General features: G+C 42.6%; 1 protein-coding gene across 2 annotated transcripts in view; it reads right to left on the bottom strand.

The window, feature by feature from the left end:
- Positions 1 to 1434: 1434 nt before the first annotated feature.
- cN-IIIB (cytosolic 5'-nucleotidase IIIB) overlaps positions 1435 to 24346 on the bottom strand; it is a 44805-nt gene continuing 21893 nt past the window's right edge. The window contains exons 1-8 of one of the 2 annotated variants that reach the window (XM_065430402.1): positions 18405 to 18824; positions 17630 to 17728; positions 17382 to 17451; positions 16695 to 16741; positions 16438 to 16613; positions 16197 to 16359; positions 10173 to 10370; positions 1435 to 3303 (exon numbers count right to left, since the gene is read on the bottom strand). In XM_065430402.1, the coding sequence (XP_065286474.1) occupies positions 3199 to 3303; positions 10173 to 10370; positions 16197 to 16359; positions 16438 to 16613; positions 16695 to 16741; positions 17382 to 17451; positions 17630 to 17728; positions 18405 to 18530 (984 nt within the window). In that variant the 5' untranslated portion in view covers positions 18531 to 18824 and the 3' untranslated portion in view covers positions 1435 to 3198. Of the gene's footprint in view, positions 3304 to 10172; positions 10371 to 16196; positions 16360 to 16437; positions 16614 to 16694; positions 16742 to 17381; positions 17452 to 17629; positions 17729 to 18404; positions 18825 to 24346 lie in introns of those variants that run through there. The other variant, XM_065430393.1, reaches the window with a different exon arrangement.

Genomic DNA, 24346 nt, shown 5'->3' on the forward strand with positions numbered 1-24346 from the left:
AGTACTCACAAGTATGTTAACCTCAACCTTGTGTGGACAGATGCATGTGCGCATTGTTGGGATAACTATGCATACATAAATGTAAAGCTGCTACTGGGAACAAATGAAAAATTAAAATATGCACACAAAACAACATGTGAATGAATCTTTTGTCCTTTAAAAAAACATTGCGAGCATAAAAGCCACATAAAATTCTTAGATACAAATGTAAAGCTGCTGACTTGGCACAAGCCTCAGCAGTGTGTACAAAGCAAAACTGTACACAGATTATGATCTATAGGCAGTGCGTGGCATTTAAGCATTGAGCTAATCTACCTTGTGTTCTTGGAGTAGTATCGCTGCAAGGAACACTAAATATTTTATTGTGCTAAATTACTAGTTTTTGTGCTATCCTAAATTCACATTAGATTTTAACAGGGAAGCCACACCTTTCACAAGCAACAGGCTTTCAGAGCCTATAAGCTTGACCAAGCCTTGAAAAAGCTTCAGTGAGGACAGAGTAAAAAGGTCGCTGCTTCAGCACACAAGACGTATTACTTGGCACATGCCTAAATTGTGCAGCAGTTGCAGCATCAGTGCAAATCAATTGGTGCAAAACTAAATGAATCAACAAACACAATCAGTATGGCTCAGCAATTTGGTTTTCAAATTAACATGTTTCAATTTTTGACAAAGCCTGTCGTAACATAAATGGTAAACAAAAATGGTAATTTTATAAGCTTGCATGAAACTTTCAATTCAAGCTTTCAATACTTGAATGCCACCTAGTTGCACATTCTAGGTGGCTCAGCTGTAGTAATATGCATCACATTTTTAACCACAAAAATATTTCTTTTCTATTACCACTTTATTCCTTTCTTTATGTGTGGCATTGCCATCATACGATGGCTGGATAAAACGACGAGATCAGTGTGACGTGGCACATATGTCCTGACCAGTGTCGCTAGGTTCATTTGCACTCTAGATGCAGTGGGCACAGCTTGTCACAGTATTGTGGTGCTCCATTGCTGTCACACTGGGTGATAGTTTTCAAAATGCTTGACAGATTGAAGAACTCCATCAAAAGATTTCACTGAAATTACTACATACTTGTATGGCATTTTCCAATTAGCTTTAAAAACACTGACCTTAACTTCAGTTGTCAAAGCCTTTAAAACATTCACAAAGGCGACGTAACACAGTTAACACAACAAAAGTGCAATCAGAAATGGACATGCTAGTAAGCAATACGTTACACTCTAAAACAAAATTACACCCTTTGTTTGGGTTGTATCTTGCCACACAACGATAAACGTCATCTGTCTTGTCTGCATTTCCTTTCTTTAACGCTGCGAGCCTGGTACTTTCCAGTAACGAACAGCATGCGTGTTATCAGCATGACATAGCATTCCCTACAGGAAAGTAGCGGACGCAGCATATTCAAGAAGGGAAACGCAAGCAAGGCAGATGACGATTATTGTTGTGTAGCAGACATACACCCCAAAGGAGGTGCCTTTGTCTGAGAGTGTAGCGTGCCAATGGTACCTGTCGACTGTGCTGCAACACAGAACAAAGATGAAGCAACATTTTGCAAAGCAGAAAAAAAAAGTGGGAGAGAGAGAGAGAGAAGGGTTCGATAACAGCAGTCAGTACAACATTAACAGCTTCTAAATAATGTGCTGTCAGGTTCATCATTACAGTCATACAGCATGTGCCTTGGACACCAAGCAGGCTGAAGTGTGTCCTAGGTTGTATTGCCATAGCACTAAACAAAAAATTAGGGTGAGAACATTTGTGCATGGTAGACATAACCAGCAAAACGCTGTAGCTCCATATTGCCCAATACAGACTGATAACATTTTTCATTCTAGGAGTGTGCTCCAGCATAAGCTTGACATGACAGGTCATGAAGGTGCAGTAGAACAATGTGAATAACCTGCTTTCCATACTTTTCACTCTTCACAGTGAAGTCAGACAACCATGGTCGTACACTGTGCGGTTGATAGGGCTTTATCCTATGCGGCTCATAATCTATAAAGAGGACAACTTTGGCTTTTTCAGCGAGGTCTCCGCAGATGGTCTTTTCATTGTTCTGCAGTGTTGCCACACTGCAGAACATGCATGAACCTGGTCTTGCAAGAGACTACGATCAAAGCTAAATGACTGCACATGAACACATACATGTGAATATACAGTACCAAGGCTCAGGCACATAGAAAGCTGTCAATGCTGTAGCTGATATGAAGCTCCTTCTAGATATTTAAAAATTTAAAACACTTGACCACACAATAAAAATCGGTGGAATAAAAATATTCCGAGTTTGTAAAATACTCTCTAAAATGTATGGCGCAGAAAATACCAACCTGCACCAAAACAACCTTAATCAAACCCAGCACTTGTGCATGAAAAAGGACAGACAAACTTTGTGCGTACCTACTATAAAAGCGCAATAACACGCACCAAGACTTGCTAGCACTTGCATACGCAAGTTTCCCTGCTGTAGCGGCAGACAGTGGACAATGCAGCTCCACCAGATTTCTGCCTTGCAACATAATATGCAGTATAGGCAGTCATAAAGGAGCATCCATTATAGCATAGAAATATGTGGTATGAATACTAAAAGATGTAAGTAGCCTAAGAGATTTAAAAAGGATCAGAAACAACACCATGCTCACAGGACGCCCATTAGAAAGTTTGATGCAAGCTCAGAAAATGTGGGACTAGACTGCCGACGCAATTAAAAAGCTAATAAAATAAGGGAGGGATGGAAAGGTCTCATCAGGCTTACACAGACTAAGCAAATAATTTACAAGTTCCAAAAAATTTACGAAACTAAATTAAATGTGGTGTTAAGAGTTCAAGCATATACTGTACCTCTTGTCATTTAAATTCACAAGGGCAGCTTGCAAAAATGTGATGACAAATCAAGTTACGAAACTGAAACATGGTGTGGAAGAGTCACAGTAGAGAGTTCTGCCACACAGTGTGACCATTGCAGCTTTTCACCACAGGTGCAATGCATGGCTCACATGCACTGTGCTGGCAGCAGCTACCACAGATGACGATGCCCGTGTTGGTTGAATTACTGTGGCACGCATCTTTCGAACTTGTTTCATGTTGTGCTGTTGAAGCCCCTTCATAAGCACTTTGCCTGACACCACGCTGAGAACAAAGTAGCAGCCCTTTGCAGCTCTCTTGATCTTCTCCGGAGCTATTGCGCTAGTAGATAATTTTTCTTAGTATTCCATTTACAACATCCATTGTCTGATCGTCGAGAAGTACAATGTCGAAACTATTTAAATATTGTGGAAGGCGTTCTTCGATCTGTAACAGAAGTAATTAGTAATTAGTACAAACTATGAGCTGAATCAAGTAATATAGTCTGAATAATAATGATGTCTGATATAATAAAATCAGACATCCACCAGTATGGGTTTCCTTTGTAGCAATTGCTACGAACGGGTGGATGTCTGATTTTCCCTTTATTCATTACTTCTCTCCACTTTGCGGGTTTCCGCAGACCTACTACGTCAAACTCTTGCCTTTGCTTCGTGTTGTCGACAAATTCGACTTCGCCCTGCCATCTGATAGCCGCCTGGTTCGCTCAGATGGTAGAGCGGCTGCCCCGGAAAGGCCGTGGTCCCGGGTTCGAGTCCCGGACCAGGACGAATTTTTCTTCAACTATGAGGCTTTTCTTTCGAGGAACCCGTATGGGTTTCCTTTATAGCAATTGCTACGAACGGGTGGATGTCTGATTTTCCCTTTATTCATTACTTCTCTCCACCTTGCGGGTTTCCGTAGAACTACTACGTCAAAAAGACCCTTTGTTTTTGGGTTCCACATTTATCAATATTTCAGGTATCAAAATTGGTGGCTGCTTTTAGGATTAATAAACAGAGAGCCCCCAACTATTGTATAAAAGACCCAACTGGGTCTTTTCTACAATATACATCCAGAATTTGTGCTTTTCCAAATTTTTACCGATGAAAATTGCTAACAATTACAAGCAGTCTTTTGTAGGGCACAATGTACTATTTCATTTTCATGGGCAAGTCATGTGCATTCTAACAAGTATTTCTCAGCTGTCATTTCTCTTTTTTATTTGTTTCTCATTGACTTTTGCCCACACACCTGGTTACTGATCCCAAAAAGGTTTAGTCACCAAGCAAGTAGCTGAGATAGCATTTCTGAAATGGCTGCTAATTTTTACACGTAAGCTAATTTACTTCTTGGTGCTAGACTTTTAGTAATGTCAAGCATTTGTTAGTACAACCATACGCTTGTAAAAAATGCAAACGTACCACAATGCGAATGCTTTAACCAGTCTATACTATACAGTAGAACCTCGTTCATACATTTTGGGAAACACCGCGAGAAAAAAATGTACTAACCGGAAAACGCATGATCCTAACTAAAAAATTATGACAAACTTAACTATTGTTGACATCTATGTAATGCAAAGCGTCGCGCAGATCGTTGCGGCACAAGACACCGACGGGCGTCAAGCTGGTCGTGCTCAGGCAGCCCGAGACGCGTTTTGTTTTCCTATTGCGTGTTGTTTTAAGAGGCCGATGCTACGGGAAACGAAATGAAATCAAGCTGGTGGGCGACGCCGGATGGCGCCGAAATGAAACGTAATGCCCACATCGAGCCGCCTGCAGCAGGGAACGGCGGCGCATTTGAATTATCGCCTACTAAAAGCACGCAGTATGCTACCAATGCCATACGCACCACGCACTGTAAAACAGATAGGTGGAGATGCTTATCACAGTAGGTTTGGCTGCAATACCTATGAGTGCGGCGTGCAACGACCCGGGCAGAGATTTGCTGGTACTGGAATAAGAAACTGCGCGCCGTCGTTTTCACGTGAAATGGACTGTTTTCGATCGCACACGCCTTGCCCCTTTTTTACAGCGAGACCTGTATATGACTACCCTTCCATAGTTTTTTCGGCATCCGGCAACATAAACGGACTCGGCCACTTCTAACAAACCTATACACAATTGTTCATTGTTGATCACGTACGCGTGCATTGCGGCGGCGCAGAAGTCAAAGTCCTGAACAGATTAGAACGGTTGCCGTGAAAAATAGCGTGACATCAAGGTTATCGCTGCACATAAGCAGGAGTGGTATCGGCGCTAAAAACAGCTGTGTTATCGATGGGGCGGACACATATAGTTCGTACACCCAAAGAACAACATGCATACGAGGAGCGCCGATGCGGAACCAACATACCGACAAAGAACGCTCCCGCGATGCTGAACGAAAATGACAATCGCGAGCCCAGGCAACCATTCCACTTTGTGAAGATGGAACGGCAACGAAAGCAGTTTGCTTTTCGTTTGAGAGCTTTGACTGTTGTCAGCTTTCGCTGCCATTCCATCTTCACAGAGTGGAATGGTTGTTATTTGTTCACATGGGATCTAGCGGCCGGAAAACGTAGACGATCGCAGTCTGCAGCAGGGAACGGTGGAGTGTTTCGGTTATCGCCTATTAAAAGCGTGCACTATGCTTCCGATGGCACCACGCACTGTGAAACAGATAGGTGAAGATGCTCATATGGCAATAGGATTGGTGGCGATAGCTGTGAATGCTACGTGCGATGCCGCTGAAGATGATCTGCCGGTACCGATATGAGAAACTGAGTACATGCATTTTTTTGGTTACACGGGATCTAGCGGCCGAAAAACGTGTACAATCGCAGTTTGGAAACATACTGAACGTTGGTAAACATCGTTTTCCGGGAACGTATGAACCGGTAAAAAGATGAGTGCAACTCCATTGGGACATTTTTATGTTCTCGACTGCGAACGTTTGTGCCGGGATAACGTACATAACAGGAACGTATCAGTGAGGTTCTACTGCATATAATTTAAATATGCTGTTATAGCCAGTGAGAAAAAAAAAAAGAACACGGTTCACATCACCAGCGCTAGATGCTATGGCTCTATCTGGTCCGTTCAAATCAAAATGCTTCGGCAGTTTTTTGCCTTAGGCCTATGGCGTCAAAACAAACATCTGATCTAAAAAATAATGCCGAAACATTGCAAAATTCTTTGTAATAAGTGTGAGGTGAGACTACGCAAAGCGTAATTTTGTCATTTATTTTTTGCTGACATGTCAGAGGGCGAGTAGCAACAGCGAATTCATATTGAAGCAGCTGGCCCGAGTGCTGACATGTTGCTACTTGTCGCCATAAGCCACTGCACGGACTTCCGGGTGACAGGCAAGATTTTCTGGCTAGCCAGAAACTGGCGACAGACGGCCCTTCATGATGGTCGAACTTGTCACCCATTGTCGTCGCTTGTCGCCGTCACTCGAAAATCGCGTGCATGTAGTTGTGGCTTTACTCATACTATGGCACTACTTAATAACAGTTATGAATAAGCCCTGCTTTGAACACCTTATGTAGTTGTCATTGGGATCTTGCCAAGAATCTTTTATGTTGCATTATGTTGACAAAGTGACCAAAATGAGGCAGTGGCAAAATTATACTGTTCTGATGTCTTGTTTGTCTTGACTCAACCATCTTGAACGCCAGGGTCAAGTAGGCCTGTCATTGCTTAAAGAAGGGAATTGCGCTAAAAAAGACACGGACGAGTAAGGACATGGACGGACATGTCCTTACTCGTCCGTGTCTTTTTTAGCGCAATTCCCTTCTTTAAGTATGTACGACCGACTCGCCCAACAACGTGCTCTCCTGTCATTGCTTACTTTCAAGATTATGAAGAGAAACGAGAGGTCTTATGAAATTCAAACGAACTGATGGGCTCCAATATTTGTGTGCAAAATGATTAGTCGGTGCACACTGCACAAGGGCAGCCTACTTTGGGAAAGTCCAAAAACCAAATGCGACAGCAAGAAACAGGTCACTCTTATCCAGGACAAGATGAAAACTGATGGTAAACTTTTTTTGTGGGATGAACAAAAAAATGCACGTGTGGCTCATCATCCGCAAGCTACAGGCTCAGAATGATACTCTTGGCAAACTGCTTTCAAAGAAGTGAGTGCTTAACATAAATGCGGAAAGTTTGTCGAATAAAGTTCATAAGCTTGAATACCTCCTACTCGCCAACGATCCTCACATTACAGTAATTACAGAAACCTGGCTGCACGAAGGTATAAAGGATTCAGTTCCAATTCCTCCAACCTACCAAATTTTCAGATGTGACCGGCCTACCCGAGGAGGTAATATAGCAATAGTTCTTACAGATGACACTAGTGCTCTGCTCCTGGAACAAGATCACGACCACGAAAGTTTATTTCTTAAAATGAACTGCTGGGGTTATTCCTTTACTGTCTGTGCCATCTGCTGACCACCTTTAGCAATGCCCGAATATCTAAGTTATACGACCACATGTACGTATTCAAAAATGATCGTCTGGTTCTTGCAGGCGGTGTTAACTTACCCAATGTTCACTGGCGCGTTCAAGATTCTGGCTCTGACATAATTCTGAACCTGCTCGCTGACATTGCTTTGATGCGTGATCTTGTACAGATTGTTACCGAGTGCACCAGAGAGGCTGGCAATGACCGTTCTACACTCGACTTAAGTGTTTTTAAATTCTAATCTATCTAGTTATGCAGTCTTCGTTGAAGATGGCATCTCCAATCATAAAGCAGTGTTCTTATCCTTCTGTATTGGTGAAAAAAAAAAGGTGCACAGGCAGGAAACAAGACATGCTGTTAAGGATTGTTCGAAGGCTGATGACCAGGCCATTTTGGGTCATCTGTGGCTTTTATGTGATCTATCTTCCTGATAATGCGTCCACTGTTTGGAATGAAATGAAAACTCCCATACATTACTGCATTGATAAGTTTGTGCCGAGCAAACATATCAGGAAAAATAGAAATAAGCCATGGGTTACTAGAGATATAATAAATACATTTGCACCGCAGGCTAAAATGTGCCAGAAAGAAGAAAAAGAAACCCACTGTAGACTTACTTCATTGAGGAACCAGCTTACAGCTCGGATAACCGAAGCCAAGATGAGCTACCTCAACTACTCACTCCCTCACTACTTGAAAAATAACCCTGTTAAATTCTGGCGGTACTTCAGCGACAAGCACAAAAAACTGACCGCGATATCAGTGGACGGCCATATTGTCAGTAATGCCACCAAAATAGCAAATCCATTCAATTGCTATTTCACTCAGGAACACCACACTGACACGAGTAATAATAATCTTCCTACCATATCTACCGATTTCATAACTCTCGAAGGTGACTTTTCTTTGTTACTGAACCTTAAGACTAAATCTTCTGTCGGTCCAGACGGTCTATGTAATGTATTTCTGCAGCGGTATGCTGAACCTATTGCACACGCCTTCACCCATCTTTTTCATTCTTCGTTTAATGATTCAATTCTTCCTGATGATTGGCTCAGGGTGCACATAGTTCCTGTACTTAAAAAAAGGTGATCACCTGAATGTTGAAAACTACCGGCCTATATTGATAACTTTCGGTCTCTGTAAACTTTTAGAGCATATCAATACACATTACATAATGTTTTTTTCTAGAAAAAAAAAATATTTTGACTCCCTTCCAGCATAGTTTTAGGAAAGGCCTGTCGACTACCACCCAACTTGTCACCAGTATTCATGACTATGCAATAGGAAGGGTGGCCAAGTAGATGCTATCTTCTTAGATTTTAGAAAAGCCTTCGACTGTGTCTGTCTTGGTAAACTACTCATGAAGCTTTCTAGCATTGGTCTGCCCAATAATCTAATTAATTGGAATTGCTCCTACCTTACCAACTAGAAACAGTTTGTCCAAGTCGAAGGTTGCAGCTCTAAGTTCTGCTTATAACCAAAGGAGTTCCCCAGGGTAGTGTCCTTGGCCTTGCCTTGTTTTTAATCTCATCAGACATCGTTTCATCAGCAGATACCTCGGCCATAAACTTGAAACTTTTTGCAGGTGACTGCATTCTTTACAAGCGAATTAAATGTAGAAAGGTCCACTAGTGTTTGCAGAACAACCTAAGTTCTCTCTATGATTGCTGTAACACCTGGTCACCGGGATTAACATTAGAAAATCGGTCTTTATGGAACTATCAAATAAAATTATTCCATTCACATCTAGGTATACATTAAATAATAATCCCTTTGACGAAGTCGGCACTTTTAAATAGTTGGGCGCCACTATTACCAATCGACAATATCATGGTGTAGCCATATTGACGATGTCTGTTCATCTAGTTCTAGAAAACTCGGATTTCTTAAACACAAACTAAAGAACACGCCAGCCCAGATAAAACTTCTTGCATATAATACTTTTATTTGACCTTGCCAAGAGTATGCATCTGTGACCTGGGACCTGTATATTAAAAAGGATGTTTATAAGCTAAAAATGGTTCAAAGGAGACCAGTAAGTAAGACTAATCTCTAATGCATAATCTATAATCCTACTTTTGGAACTGCAAAGGGCTATCGCCAAGCTCAAATTTCTTTTCTTGCTCCACAATTGGCAGTTTAATATCAATCTTGGTATATACCTTTCTCCCACTTTTTCCCGGCAGACCAGACATAGTCACAATAACGACCTGACACTATAATTCGCACGCAGTAACCTTTTCAAACACTCATTTTTTTCTGCATACCATCAGCAAATGGAATACACTACCTTCAAATGTTTCCAGAATGTAGCCTTCCTGACTTTGAAACATACATGTATCAGTTCATGCAGACTACATTGTTGATAGTACCATACTCTTGTCTATATTTTGACAACTCATGAACTAACTTGTATTTGGTTTTTCTTTGTGCACATAAAACTGCTTTTACAGAGTTGTGCAATTTTTTTGTCTCCAATTTATTTTTAATCATGTTTGTTAGTCTATGCTTGTCTTTGAGTGGTAATGTTTTCTATATTCTGTTGTATAACTTGTTCAGTTTCGTTCATTATGCTCATTTTTTTCACCCCTCCTGCTTGGTCTTCGGACTGCAGTATGCAGTAAATAAAACATGCCAGATGGCAACAAAGTTAACCGAAAGACACATTAAGGGGAGATGACTGGTTCAAATCAATTTTCATCAAAGCAGCTCAGGGTGGTAAAAATAGGAAGAAATCAGGTTGTATCTGAAAACTAAGGGCCTTACACATATGCAACACCCAGCTAAACTTTCTTTGGTGCCCATTAAGTACGAGTTGGTCTAGGTTTAGGAAAGTAACAGTAGCATTAATAGTTACATACCCTGCTGTTAAGGAAGCCAATGCGAAGAACCACTTCCTGTTGCTGATTACCAGCAAGCATGTCAAGGTCACCAAGAGAGTCTCCTAAGAGAAGAATGTTGGTCCTCTCCTTCACTGCCTGGTAGTACTCAGGATGCACATTTGACCGGTTCTTGTTGTACATGTGAATCAGCTCACCCTTAAAGCCAACGATGTTGCCCTACAGGAAGGAAGAGCCTGATAAGCTGATTGTGCATTCCACATTGACAAGCGAAAAGAGACAGCATGACCACATTCTGAATACAGCTCCTTCATTTATTCCACTGCCAGTAATTAAACATGGTTAAATTTAATGAGGTCACTTATATTCCAACAAACATCATGAAACAAACCACCAAACTATGCCAGGAAGTGCCCTGAGCAGTAAGAACACCGCTAACATACTTCCATTAACCTATACGGGACAGTAACATCTGCAAATATAGGGTCTCGCACATAAACACATACATGCAGAAGCATGTTACCACCCTGTGTGTGCCATGTAGTATGGCACATTCAAGGCTGACACAGAGATCATGGCTCCTGCTTCAGGCTATGCCAGTCACAGTGCTAGTGGAAGTAATGTTGCACTACACAGGTGCGAGGTATGGAATTGGTAGTGCTGGTAGAACTGTGCCACATGCTTCCAAATGCTGTCAGAGAGAGGCATGTGTTTGCTCATGTGCCATGGCCAGTCACTTTGTACCAGCAGCAACTATGAAGTCAATTTCATTTCTTGTTTCACCATTAGGGCTTTTCCAGGTCCACTTTCTGTTGCTACGCTTCCTGAAAAAGGTGTTCATTATTCGAAGCTTACTCCTTTCTCGCCCATTACTAACAGTATACTGAGTTTTGCACTTTTCTCATCGCTAATTCAACATCTTCATAAAACTGATCTACTGTCTCATCATCGTGACTGGATGTTGGAGCTTAGGCTTGTACTACCACCTTTAATTTACACCTCTTATTAAGTTCGATTACGACTACCGCTACCCTCTCATTAATGCTGTACAATTCACCAATGTTGCCCGCTATGTCCTTATGGATTAGGAATCCTACCTCATATTGCTTGTTATCTAGGAGACCTCTATAACAGAGGACATGTCTGTTATTCAGCAATGTATAAGCCTCGCCAGTTCTTCTAATCTCATTAAGGTCAATGATATCCCAAATAATGTCTGATAGTTCTTTAAAGAGTCCTGCTAAGCTAGCCTCACTCGAGAGGGTTCGAGTGTTAAACGTTGCAAGGGTCAGCTTCCGTTGGCGGCCTGTCCGGACCCACAGATTCTTAGCACCCTCTGATGAGTTACATGTCTGACTGCTGCCTTGGTCAGGTGCTCCGCAGCTGCTGGGGACTGAGGGCCATTGGGTAATTGAGTGAGCCATGTGGGAGGGGTGGCCGAATACTGCACCAGGGAGGCCAATTCCTGTTCTGGTGAGGGAGTGTCTAGTTGAAGCTTTGTGGGCCTTCATAATTTGGTTGCACCTGGGTTAGTACAGCCCCACTTGCTCTCGGCATCTTTTGCCGGTGACAGGCGTCGCTCCAAGCCTGCAGATCTTGGTTAATAAGTTAATAAGTGCTAATTTTTAAATTAAGAAAATACAACAAATGCTGTTTCTTTTCTTTCCTTTTTCTTTTTTTGTTAATGGCTGCCAACAACAGATAGCTGATTTCATTTGCAAGAAGGCTTTAATTTTTAAAAAAAGCTCGCTACATCTAAGCTGGGACACCTTGTATATAATATCAGGGGCTACAGCCCTTTGGCCTATTAATTGCAAGTTACTATGTTTGAAAATTGCGTTCACATTGGTAAATATGTTAATACATTTCTTCTGTGGCAGAAATTACTTTGTGCCTCAGCTAACACTGACCTAGTAACGAAAGACGAAGCCTTCTCAAGAAGCCTCAAGTATTTTGGGTCATTATTAATAAATCAGAAATGATTAATGAGCAAGAATTTAAATTAACTTTACGGCTACAATGCCAATGTGAGGTTTATAAAGCCCATTTGAAAGCATCACTTTTAGTTGTTTGCAATGCATTACTGTTTGCACAGTTTTTTTCTCCTTGCTTCAAAGAAGGCCCCCTAAAGACTTCTGAGAGCCACTGGAGGCCTGCCACTTGTGAGCCACAGCAGCATTCTTTATATATGGAAAACAGAGTTACGTAAAGGTTAGCAGGTTGCAAACAAATGAAAGTAATGTCTTTAAATGTGCTCTACAAACCTGGTATTGACACTGTGGCCATACAGTTATTAATAGTGGTCTTTGGCCAAAATTGGCCCTTGCACCAAGAAAGCACAATAATCATCAAAGTTGTTAATGAAAAGTTATTTCACTACTAATTACTTGAGAACACAAAACAAAGGTGGTTTTGGTGTTCATTGGTTCTTTAAAACTGGCCACATGTTACCTCGGACACCCAGCATAAGTGGGAGCGATTGGAAAATCAAATGCGCAAGTATAGACTGCCAGTACTCGAAGCTTGAAACAAAGACATGTGCAAACAGTGCTCGACAATGTTTGAAATATTTTAAAGCTATGCAGTATTTTCAGGAATGAATATTTCATAAAAAGGACATGTGCATATGTGGCTACTGAATTTGAGTATTTCTTGTCCAGGCTGTGAAGTTAAGCTGGCTTGTATTGTGATTGTCGAACAAAAGTTCAGGGTGCATAAGTTGCGTGTTCACTCAACAGTATGTTGACAACACTGCAGCACGAGATGAAAATCGTGACAAAAGCCACCTGGAAGCCAGTGCACAGTTCTTGACCTAATAAAATAGCGAAGACATCTTGTCATAAACAGAAGATTGCTTGTACCACAACCAGAAAAGAAAAAAAAAATGTAGTAGAAACTTAAAAGTTTTCTAGATGAACAGATAACACATGCAACCTGTACAGCGAAGCCTTTGATTCTGGCACAGTGGTTCAAAATTTCTTGTACAAAATTGTAGCCTACCTATAAGTTTAATGAAGTTTTCTAATAGCAAAATTTACATTTCAAGGGACACTAATATGATTTCAACTTTGGATTTGTGTTGTAGACCACATCATGTTGTATAGGCCTCATGTGCTGCTGTTTTGAGTGCGTCATATGGTGCTATCTATGGCAAGTGGCTGCGAAAAGCATTGCTCACGGCACGCAGTCATGCAATATTTAGCTTGGTGCCTGGTAGAAAATGGCAGAGTGCATGGCAAACAAAAGGCACTTATATGTGCTGCTGTGTCTATGGATGTCATAGTGGATGAAAACCACTTCAATGCTACCCAAGATGCTAGTTGTTCTGTTACAGTGGCAATGCTGTATGGAGAACAGCTTTCCAGTGCGCAAGTTTCTAATGAGGAACGAGTTGTGACGAGCAGAGAAATACGCAAACACATAGAGTACATGAAGTAAGTGTTTCTATATCTCTTTGCCCCTTTTACGAGAGAGACATTGATTACGACATTAAAGCTTTCTGGGTGCTTTTGAATCTGAGAACCTATAAATGGAACCTGTCAATTTTAATGCATAGCATTGCACAGAACTAGCACTGCATACATTGTGATGCAAACTGCACTGTGCACGTTTTGCTAATACTTCAAGCATCTGTTCTCATCATTATCTGATGCTGCTGCTGCTGAACGAAAATGTTTATCGCATGCAATAAAATGCATACCAGTGCATGCAGACAGGATTGTAAGACGACGTGTGGTGCATGGAACATATGAAATGTACACAACTCGCCTGGCAGGTGATGCACGGCATCAAGGAGCAGTGATGCCCCCATATCAGCGCACAAGGCCTATAGGTGAATAATGCTCCATTCGTCCTCAGTCAAGAGCTCTATTTCATTTATAAATTGAAGAATGAGAGAAGAAAGCTGGCGACTCCATTGGTGTAAAAATAAAGTGGTGCAACTCATGACTCATTAACACCATGCACTTAGTTGGCATCATCATAGTTGTTGAGTGTGCTGAAATTAATTTCGATGATGTTTTTTTCTATCTTCATAGAAAGTGCACTTATGCTATATCTTTATCTAAAGGCTTAAAAAAAAAATGCAAGTACACAAGTAGTGGAATGAGTCCAGGGGGCTATTCTGTAAGTGTTTACCTAGTGGACATGCCCATTTTGTCTGCTGCTGAAGTGCTGATTGGCTGAGGCACCTGTCTCCTTCTCACATGTACTCCAGCCCAACCAATCAGAAATTCAGCAGCAGACGAAATGGACATGTCCACAACGTGGACACTTACAGAATACCCCCCTCCTGGTCCCTTGTCAACAGAATCATGCAAAACTGTGCAGCTCCTATCAGTACTGTCTCTTGTGGTGTATGATTCTTAGCCTAGATGGCACCCAGACTCTACCCCACGCGGCGAATTCAAAGCAATATGACAAGCACCAATGTGGAGAAATGCACAATGGCACCTGCATTCACGGCCACTAGAATGAGATAATTTGCAAACTGGCATTTGTCTTGGCATGTCAAAACAACACCTTGTTACCGACTCACAGGAAGGCCTTTGCTTAAGGAAAAAGCAATGTGCCAAGTGCTTCTGGTGCTGGTGTCTTCCTGTCAAAGTCCTTCTTGGGTGACGTTAACTAGCTATGCCAAAATATGAAGACCTAGTCAAACTGAAAGCATCATACTGCAATAAACATCACTTGCACTTTGCTCATAGTTGGCTTGTATCAATGCGTAACTGAGAATGCGGGAAGTAAATTCGGCTTACTTCAACACCTATTTTTTGAGGGAGATATGCTTATACAAATGTAAAACCTGTGAAATGCAGTTCAGGAAACCTGGACTTGGGATTTTGGAAGCTACAAAGTACATGATCATGATTAGTGTCCCTCTAAGAGCTCACAAAATTTTAAGAACTCACAAAAGAAAAGGAGTGTTATGGTAATTTCGCATTTGCTAATGTGATTCAAGCTTCTCAGACAAAAGTACTGTAGACGTCCTCTACGTATGTGAACAAAGGAGCCGCAGCATCTCTGGTACATGGCTGTGAAGGCAGGAGATGCTGCCTGTTTCAAACCCTACCTGTCACTAATTCTGGTGACTTCCCTTCACTTAATAAATTTAATGTTCTGTAGAGACCCTTCTCTGCTGCCACAGGAAGCCTTGTTAGTATTAGTGATGCATACTGAAGTGAAAAGCACAAGAAAATTATACACAGGGTCCTGAATATTTGGCTGCACGTGTTCAAAAAAAGATTTTGCGCTCACCGCTGCCCTGTTCTTGATCAAATTTTGCAGAAAGATCGCATTTTGGTGTCGACTTCATTTAGTATATCACTTGGCATAGCTAATTGCCTGGTTTATAAGAAAAAAGTGGAAATTTTCCTGCGCTCATGGGGATGCAAGCTGCTGCCGTGACGGCGCAAGCATGAACTTGTGTCGCCATCTGCAGAAAGCAGCGTTTCAGGGTGGGTAGTCGGCTGTTCCAGAAGTGGGCAACACGTGGCAGCCCTCCCTGAAACGCTGCTTTCTGCAAATGACACGGCAGATGGCGACGCAAGTCTATGCCAGGGCCGGCTTTTCAGAGGCCATTTTTCCCATAGACGAAAACAGTTTCTCGTTCTTATCTTAAAATATAGGTGATTAATCATGCCAAGTGTTTAACTAGACGAAGTCGACACCAAAATGCGATCATTGTGCAAAATTTGAGCAAGAACAGTTAAACAGTCAGCGCAAAATGTTTTTTTTTTAACACACGCAGCCAAATATTCAGGACCCTATACAATTAAGAGAGAATTGCGTCATACTGGCACTGCAAGGCTATCCGTCAGTAGCAGCAGGCAATGTCAGCTGCACCACTGTAGTATCTTTGTCACACTGCAGAATGAAAGACTATATGCGACACACAATGACCTTTTCATGCATTCTTTCAGGATCGTTTCCATACAGATACCCAATTCATGTAAGAAGTTAATATTGTAGCATTCTTTTTTCCAATGAAAGGGCTCATTCTAAAGCAGCTAAAAAAAGCTTTTAGAATGAAAAGCCAAAGCTTGCCTCTTCGTCAAACTGCATGTAATTAGAGATGAACTTCAGGTTGGGAAAGTGGCACTGGAAGTGCCTCAATGCTTCTTCCAAAATGTCACCAAGGCCAGCAGAAAACACCAGAGTGGGTATCTGGTGCTCGTGTAGCATCTCAAAAAATGACTCGCAGCCATCCCTGCAAGATTGAGCAATTCGAAATCAAAATGTATACCAAAGGAGTACAAGCATGACATTAAGAGTTATTATGCCGAACCTCAACATAATCGACGAGTCTGCCACAAGCTTGGCAAAATCATGCTTTTTCATGCCACAGCTGACTAAAATGGCATGTGACCGCGAGTACCATTCCACCATTTGAGGTATTTTCTCTTCTGTCGAAATATGAGGATCAATTTCGATTGGATAGTACTTGTTGTGCAATTTCTGTGCCTGGAACAAGAAAAATGCAATTGTAAGAATGAAATTAATACCAGCATGGCGACTTGCTCAAACTTGCTACCTGCACCTTACCTCTAGTTGGTACTCCTTGGCAATGATTTGACTGGATTCAAGAACGCCTGCACATAAGAAAATGTAAATATCAGGCACCTGTTCATCATCATCATCATCATCAGCCTGGTTACGCCCACTGCAGGGCAAAGGCCTCTCCTATATTTCTCCAACAACCCCGGTCATGTACTAATTGTGGCCATGCCATCCCTGCAAATTTCTTAATCTCATCCGCCCACCTAACTTTCTGCTGTCCCCTGCTACGCTTCCCTTCCCTTGGAATCCAGTCCGTAACTCTTAATGACCATCGGTTATCTTCCCTCCTCATTACATGTCCTGCCCATGCCCATTTCTTTTTCTTGATTTCAACTAAGATGTCATTAACTCGCGTTTGTTCCCTCACCCAATCTGCTCTTTTCTTATCCCTTAACGTTACACCTATCATTCTTCTTTCCATAGCTCGTTGTGTCGTCCTCAATTTGAGTAGAACCCTTTTCGTAAGCCTCCAGGTTTCTGCCCCGTAGATGAGTACTGGTAAAACACAGCTATTATACACTTTTCTCTTGGGTGATAGTGGCAACCTGCTGTTCATGATCCTGTTCACCTGTTCATAGTGCAACTCAAGTACATTCATTTGCATATTTGCTGGTACAGTGTAAATACAGAAACACGATTCTTCGTTAACGTAGAAGTCTACTGGCCACTTACCATGGGTTGAACAGCAAGGTTTTCCATTGAAATGTGACCTCGAAATTGTGTTGTCGAAATCTGTAACAACCTGAACCACCGAAAATCAAATTAGCCTAACTATGTGCAGCATTTTTTCTATTCAACCAGGTATATGCTTCACGAGAAGCGAAATTTTTTAAAAATTCACGGCAACAAAGTGCAGATATTTGTGTGTAACAGCATTAACTGATTCATTTGATATAGACTACAAGAAAAGATTCTTATACCTGGAGTTTCTTTGGGCCCCCTTTAATCAATTTGCAGACAAGTTCTTCAACACGCTCAGGGTCTTTCATTCGAACACAGGGCTTCTGGAGTTCCAATACCTAGATACAAAAATATAAGAATAAAGACAGGTTGCCCTTATCCACTTGCACACGCTTCAAGAGTCATCTGAGAAAAATAAATCACGTCACGCACATTTTACTTTCCCCGATATTCAGCAGTTAAACGCATAGCAAAAACCTGAAGCTGTGAACTGATTTAAAAAGTAAAATCAGAAATAGGCACACAATGCTCTGTGTTATTTAAGGTCTTGCGGCCGGCTCACACTTTCATCCATCCAAGTCACGCACAACGATCGCGGCGCTCAGTGAAAATCGGCTTGTCAGTAGGTGATTTATTCGATGGCCCCCTGGCACCGGTAACTTCATCAGAACTAATAAAGTACAATTGTCAGTGCTGTCGTGAACGACACAATCGCCAACAAGAAACGAGACAATGCCCGCAATTTCGCTCCCAAATAGATCCTTTCTACTGGCAAATTACAGGTCGATCCTACGCGATTTACTGCATTCAGGAACAATCGCAACTGCAATAGTGACTTAGGGGACTGCAAAAAGAAATGCACATAAAATGCATGTGTTCTTGGTCCCCGTGAAGGACGTATCGTGCACCGGTCATTCCCCCGGGACAGTACTAAACGGGTGTGCCGGCTTTTTCACTTTTTTTTTGGGCGAGAACGCGGAGGGATGAATCACCTGGAATGAGTAACTCTCTTACCGTGTCTATCACTCGCTTCGCCTTCGCTCTCTTTCGCTTTCGTAGAAGTGCTGTCGTAGCGAAGGAAACCACGACGACAGTGCCGATACCTAATGCTGTCCACATCACGACAGTTTTACGCGACATGTCCTCGCTTTGCTTCCACCACACAGGCAGTAACTTTTGGAATTGCCTAATGAACACTGAGTAACGTGGTGACGACCGTGGCGACGAGCTCTTTGAATCTTTTTCTCCGGTGTCTGGTGCCACCGTGGACCCGGCCACTTTCGGGCGCCTGTGCACTGTGCCGATGCTTGCTTCGTGCCGGTGCGAAGCTAATTTTGCGCCGATGCAGCGGCTCTGCCATTCAGTGTGACCCCCGCTTTAGTTTGTTTTGTTGCGACCTCTAGCAGCGCCACACGCTGACCCGCTCGCACGTTCATGCACGTTATACTGAACAAGGTTGCCTGCCTGTTTATCACGAGATGCTGAATTTGGGCGCAAGAACGCGGCGCGACGTTTGGCACACGCGCGCGTAGGCAGCGCAGGGCTTCCTCAGTGAGCAGTTAAAAGGTAAAAAAGCACGGAGCAGCGCTTCAATATTCCTGGGCACCGTAACTAACATGGGCCAGCGCTGAACCGTGTTTTAGTCCGCTTTTGTGCTGTAATCTGACTGATTCTACCCAACGTCAGTGATTCTACCTCCTGCCAGGGGCGTAGCCAGGGGGGGGGGGCTTATGGGGCCTCAGCCCCCCCCCCCCCCCCCGAAATTTTTTTGTGCTGTCCATGCACCGCCGACCAAAGCGACCCCCGGCGCCGGAAATCACTCTGGATTTTGTCTAGAATGTCTTTTTGACGCTAGAAAAGACATTTAACCGCGAAGATTGCGAACTCGGGCTGGATTTCGTGGCAATTAACGCCCATACACCGGCAGTTACATAACGCCAAGCGGTCCCATCCGAGCACAATGTTTCAAGGGCGCTTTGATGGTGAGCGGGCTCGCCGCGGCATCTCACTGAGGCCACTAAATCTATGGAGCGCATGGATATCAATTGCGAAACTTTATGGGTATAAATCTCATAAGCTCTTGATGTGAAACGTCCATTGACATTTCCAAAGTTGTGCTTTAAATTTTCAATTGCGGAACTTTGTGGGATTAGTGTTGTTATAAACATTTGACGCCAAAGGTCCATTGACTTTTCTAAAGTCTTACATCGGAACATACAACGAGACAAGCCAAATCAACACACTAGCAGACGAGTTGACAAAGCACGCAGCGAGGTCCAATGAGACGATGTGTTGGGGTGGTTCATTTGTGCCATCATGTCACATAAAAACATATCAACACTTTTTTAACCTACGCCAGAACAACCATGTCAAGACACTAAAGCCAGCCAAAGTAACTATGTTCTTATTTATTTTTTCTACTTTGACTTTTATTCGCCGAGAACACATTGAGCCTCTTCAATTTTTTTTGTTCTCGCTACCCTACCCGCGGGCTGCCAGAGCGAGCCAGAGCGCATATGTTTTTCTCGTATGGCCCCGACCACCGCGCGGTGCACTTCGGTGGGCGTTCGGTTTGCTCTGGCCGAGTGGATTTTCACCTGACAGAGTTTTGGAAGCTTTCTGGCTAGCAGACGAGAAAAAAAAAAAAACAATGGTCGCTCGCCGCCATCACTGTGGGGACTCGAAGGATTGCACCGCGTTCCTTGAGCGGAACCTTTCCGGAAAGTCTTTGTTTCGCGCCGGTGTAGGATACTGAGCAATATGCGTATGGTTCTCAGTGGGCCAATCGTCTCATGTTTTCTTCGGTATTAATTCTGTAGCCCCATTAGGTGCCCGATGTAGGCATTCGATTCTGGCCAACATACTTTCCTATGGTTTTTTTTTTCCATTTCGGTGCCTCCGCCCCACAGAAAAAAAAAAAAAAACATTGTTGCGGCGCAGCGAATTGTCGCATGGTGAAAGTTCGATTTTGATACTTCTTTTGCGGAAAGTAATGGGCGACGGGACGCTTCAGTTGCCGGATACGTTTATTGTATTATTGCGAAAGCAATTATATGGACACTCCAGGCGCATTCCTGCCGTCGCCGTCGCCCTCATGTTTCGTATAAAGTCCAAGGGTGATAAAATCGTGACCACGCGCTGCACGCTGTACGTGCGAGTGAAAGCGTAGGGGGGGAGGTGGAATGAGTGAGCCGACGATGGTGGCTCAGTCTTGTGTGCGCAAAGGAGAAAAGCGGGGAGCAAGCGCGCCGCCTTCCGTCGCGCGCAATACATCGGGGGGAGTGGATGAAATGGGGGCGGAATCTAGGATTCTGTGAATCTATGATTGTGCAACATGCTTATTTGCCTTGTTTGATGCATTACATACAGTTACTTTTTCTTACATACATAGACTCATTGGAGACTTATACGTATACTTAAATATCTTGTTGCGATGTTTTGTGTATACATGCAGTGAACTATGTTTCCAGTGACACTTTTTTGTCCTTTATCAAGCCGTATTTTCACATTTGTATATCCCATTGTATCTTTGCATTTCTAATGTACGAGGGCGAGTGAAATGAAAGTGCGCCTACCCTAACCGCGCAATAATGGTTCGGTTCATTATCTGCGAGGCATGCGCGTAGGAGAACGGCATGTCTCATTTACAAAAGTGACACGCAGGTGTGAAGATAAATGTTCTTTAATGCTCTCATACACTGGGTTGAATATGGTTGCGTCACATAATGGACACTTCAAAAGTTGAACAGCTCGGTGTCGCGAAGTTTTTGACAGCTAAAGGTGTTTCCGAAAAAGAAATTAATCGCCGTATGGCTGCCGTTTAAGTTGAACACGGCATTTCATTGACCACTGTGAAGCGTTGGAGCAAACGGTTTAAAGGACGTTGTAAAGACATTCCAAGACCGGGCCAAAACCATCGTGCAATCACACCCCACACAATTTCAAAGGTTCATGAGCTGATGAAACAAGAACGGAGGATAAGCATCGATGAACTGGCAGACCGTCTGAACATCAGTCACGGTTCGGTTCACGCCTTAATTCATGAGCTTCTCTGTTATCGGCTCTTTGGTGCGCAATGGATCCCCAAGATTTTGATCCATAGCGAGAAGACGGAGAAGTTTCGCGCTGCTTTGACTCATCTGATCGGGTATCACAATGAGGATGACGACTTCATGTTTGCAATTGTGATCGGGGACGAATCTTGGTGCCACTACTACGAGCCTGAAACACGACGGCAAAGCTTAAGTGGAAACATTCGAATTTACCACGCCCAAAGAACGCAAAGGCCATCATTTCCGCTGGAAAGGTGTTGTTGACTTTTCTTTCGGTCGTCAGGGTCCATTACTGATAGAATTTGCTAAATCTTGAGAGGCTATCAATTGTTTCCGATATTGTGAAACGCCAGAACGGCAGTGTGTCGCAATCAAGAACGAACAACGTGGAAAATTGATGAATGGGGTCATCTTGTTCCACGACAATGCCTGTCCTCACGTCGCTTATGTGGTTAATACAAAACTGGCAAAGTTCAAGTGGGAAACGCTGCAGCATCCGCCATACAGCTCAGACCTGTCACCTTGCGACTTCTACATTTTGGGGCAACCGAAAAAACAGCTCAAGGGAACCAGATACAGACTTTTTGAAGCAGCAACCCAAGGAGTTTTATAAGACGGGAATCACGCGACTCGTTAGTCAATGGGACAAATGTCTAAATTCTCATGAAGACTACTTTTAAAAGAAGTACCCCGTTGTTGGCTTACATTCATTTGACTTGCCCTCGTATATCTTGCAGAATTCCTGCTTTTTATACGTGCCCTCTGTTGCGACTGATTTCGGTGCAATTACTCACGATACACGACCGGTGACAGCTGCTTCTGCGTAATACATTAAAACAAATTACAGCGTCATTGAGATTTTTCACTGGCCATTGCATATATACAAGAATGTAAGCACGGTTCTTGAATGACAAAGTTTCATTAACATATTTGTCCTCAACTTGTTCAGTTCATTGCCTTTTAATTTTTTCATATCAGTGGCATGCACTGCTTTCCTGGTTTCGAACTGATATAGTTCTAAAGTTCGTGTGATATTTTCTTTACTTAAATAGACAAAAATATGGAAGCATTGATATCAGTTACTTTGGGCAATATTTTTGGCACATGCCAGCATATTCTTTTATGAAAAAATACATATTTTATTGTTTTGACTGTGCGTAGCGTTCAAGAATTCGTTTGCAGCATCTTTGGCAATGACAATGCAGTTATTATTCATGGATTTGATCCCTTGACAAATTGTTTAAGAGGAAGCTTTAGCTCGGGCCCAATCCGACGCGGCCTATTCAAATACTTGTAAAACGCAGAAACCCCTTTCTTAGATAATCCTGCTCATCGCTTTTATTGAAATTCGTTGCATTTGAGAGAGAAAGTTAAATCCTAGTTCTGTTGGAAACACAACTTCGATTTAGGGCCTGAATGTTGTTTAAAATATTTTGAAAAATTCGAAAGTTTGAAAATATAGAAGCACGACGTTTACAAACTAATAGCTATGCATGAATAACAGACATTGTGGTTCTGTAAACGGCATCTATTATAACAGTCAAAGCGGACAAGTTTGCTATGTCAATCTGTATCTTACGTGAATTGGTTACGTTGTGTACAAGGGTTCTGCACAAGCCGTATTTCCACAATACTAATTTTTTTTGAGATTCATGTGTAACATATCCATTTTGTCCGCTGTAGATGTACTATTAGATGCAATTCACAGAATTGTGATATCATTTTTTATTGTTGAGTCACGGAGTTTTAAACTTGATAGTTTCGTTTTCTGAAAATTTTCGATTTGGCCAACTTTTAATATATAATTGACCACCTAAATAATAAATTTGGAACCAGTAGTCACTAGAATTAAACTTTTTCTTTTAAATGCAACAACAAAATTTCTGGCTACGCCACTGGCCCCATGTATATATATATATATATATATATATATATATATATATATATATATATATATATATATATATATATATACACACACACATGGGGCCAGTGGCGTAGCCCTCCCCCCCCCGAACAAAATTTCTGGCTACGCCCCTGCCAGGAGCTATCGGGAGTAGGGTGGCAGGATGGGCTTCAGCTCCACGTATCTCTCTCTCTCCCACCGCTAGGTCTTCGGAAACCGAGGGGGGTATCATCCTCTCCCCCTTTTCAGCCTCCGTAAATGTTTTGAAGCACAAAAGTAAATGAAACACTCATGTATTTCGTCGCCAACTTAATTTGGGAATGAATATCTCAAAACTCGTGTCATCCTGAAAATTCGTTTCAAGTGGTTGTGCTTTGCGAACTTACAGGCCTCGTAAATTACGATATGTGCCGCAAAGTAAGTAATTAAGAAACTAATATCAGTGTTTCTTTTCTTGTTATTTCGATTTCTCGCGCAAGTGATGTCCGCCTCCTTGAGCTAAAATTAGACTATCTGCCACAGGTAATTAACAAGTCTGTATGGTTTAAAACAAAAAACAAAAAACACCCGGCATATAACATGTATGCACGGTTTTTCCTCGAACGCGAATCCTCACGCTACGTCACCTCTCAGACCCAAACGCAGGCGCTTCCGCGTCCGTGCGGACGGTTGTGATGAGGGTTGCTGTATTGGCTGTATGTCGTCCTTGTAATGCGGGTGTCACAAGACGCACTTTTGATCGCGATCAAGCCCGATCCGGATTGTATTTCTCGGCCGCGATTGGTTTCTTTGCGCAAGCTGCGCGAGGGAGCCAATCGCGGTCGGGAATTTCGATCCGGATCGGGCTTGATCGCGATCGGAAGTGATCGTATGATACCGGTATTGCTGTCGCGAGCCGGCACTGATTAGCCGTGGCATCTACGGGAGCCCAGCCATTTGCATATGGGTGAACTCGTGACGTCAAGGAGCCACACAAATGATGAACGGAATTTACTTAG

This window comes from Dermacentor albipictus, chromosome 1 (genome assembly GCF_038994185.2).
Source record: "Dermacentor albipictus isolate Rhodes 1998 colony chromosome 1, USDA_Dalb.pri_finalv2, whole genome shotgun sequence".
NCBI lineage: Eukaryota > Metazoa > Arthropoda > Arachnida > Ixodida > Ixodidae > Dermacentor > Dermacentor albipictus.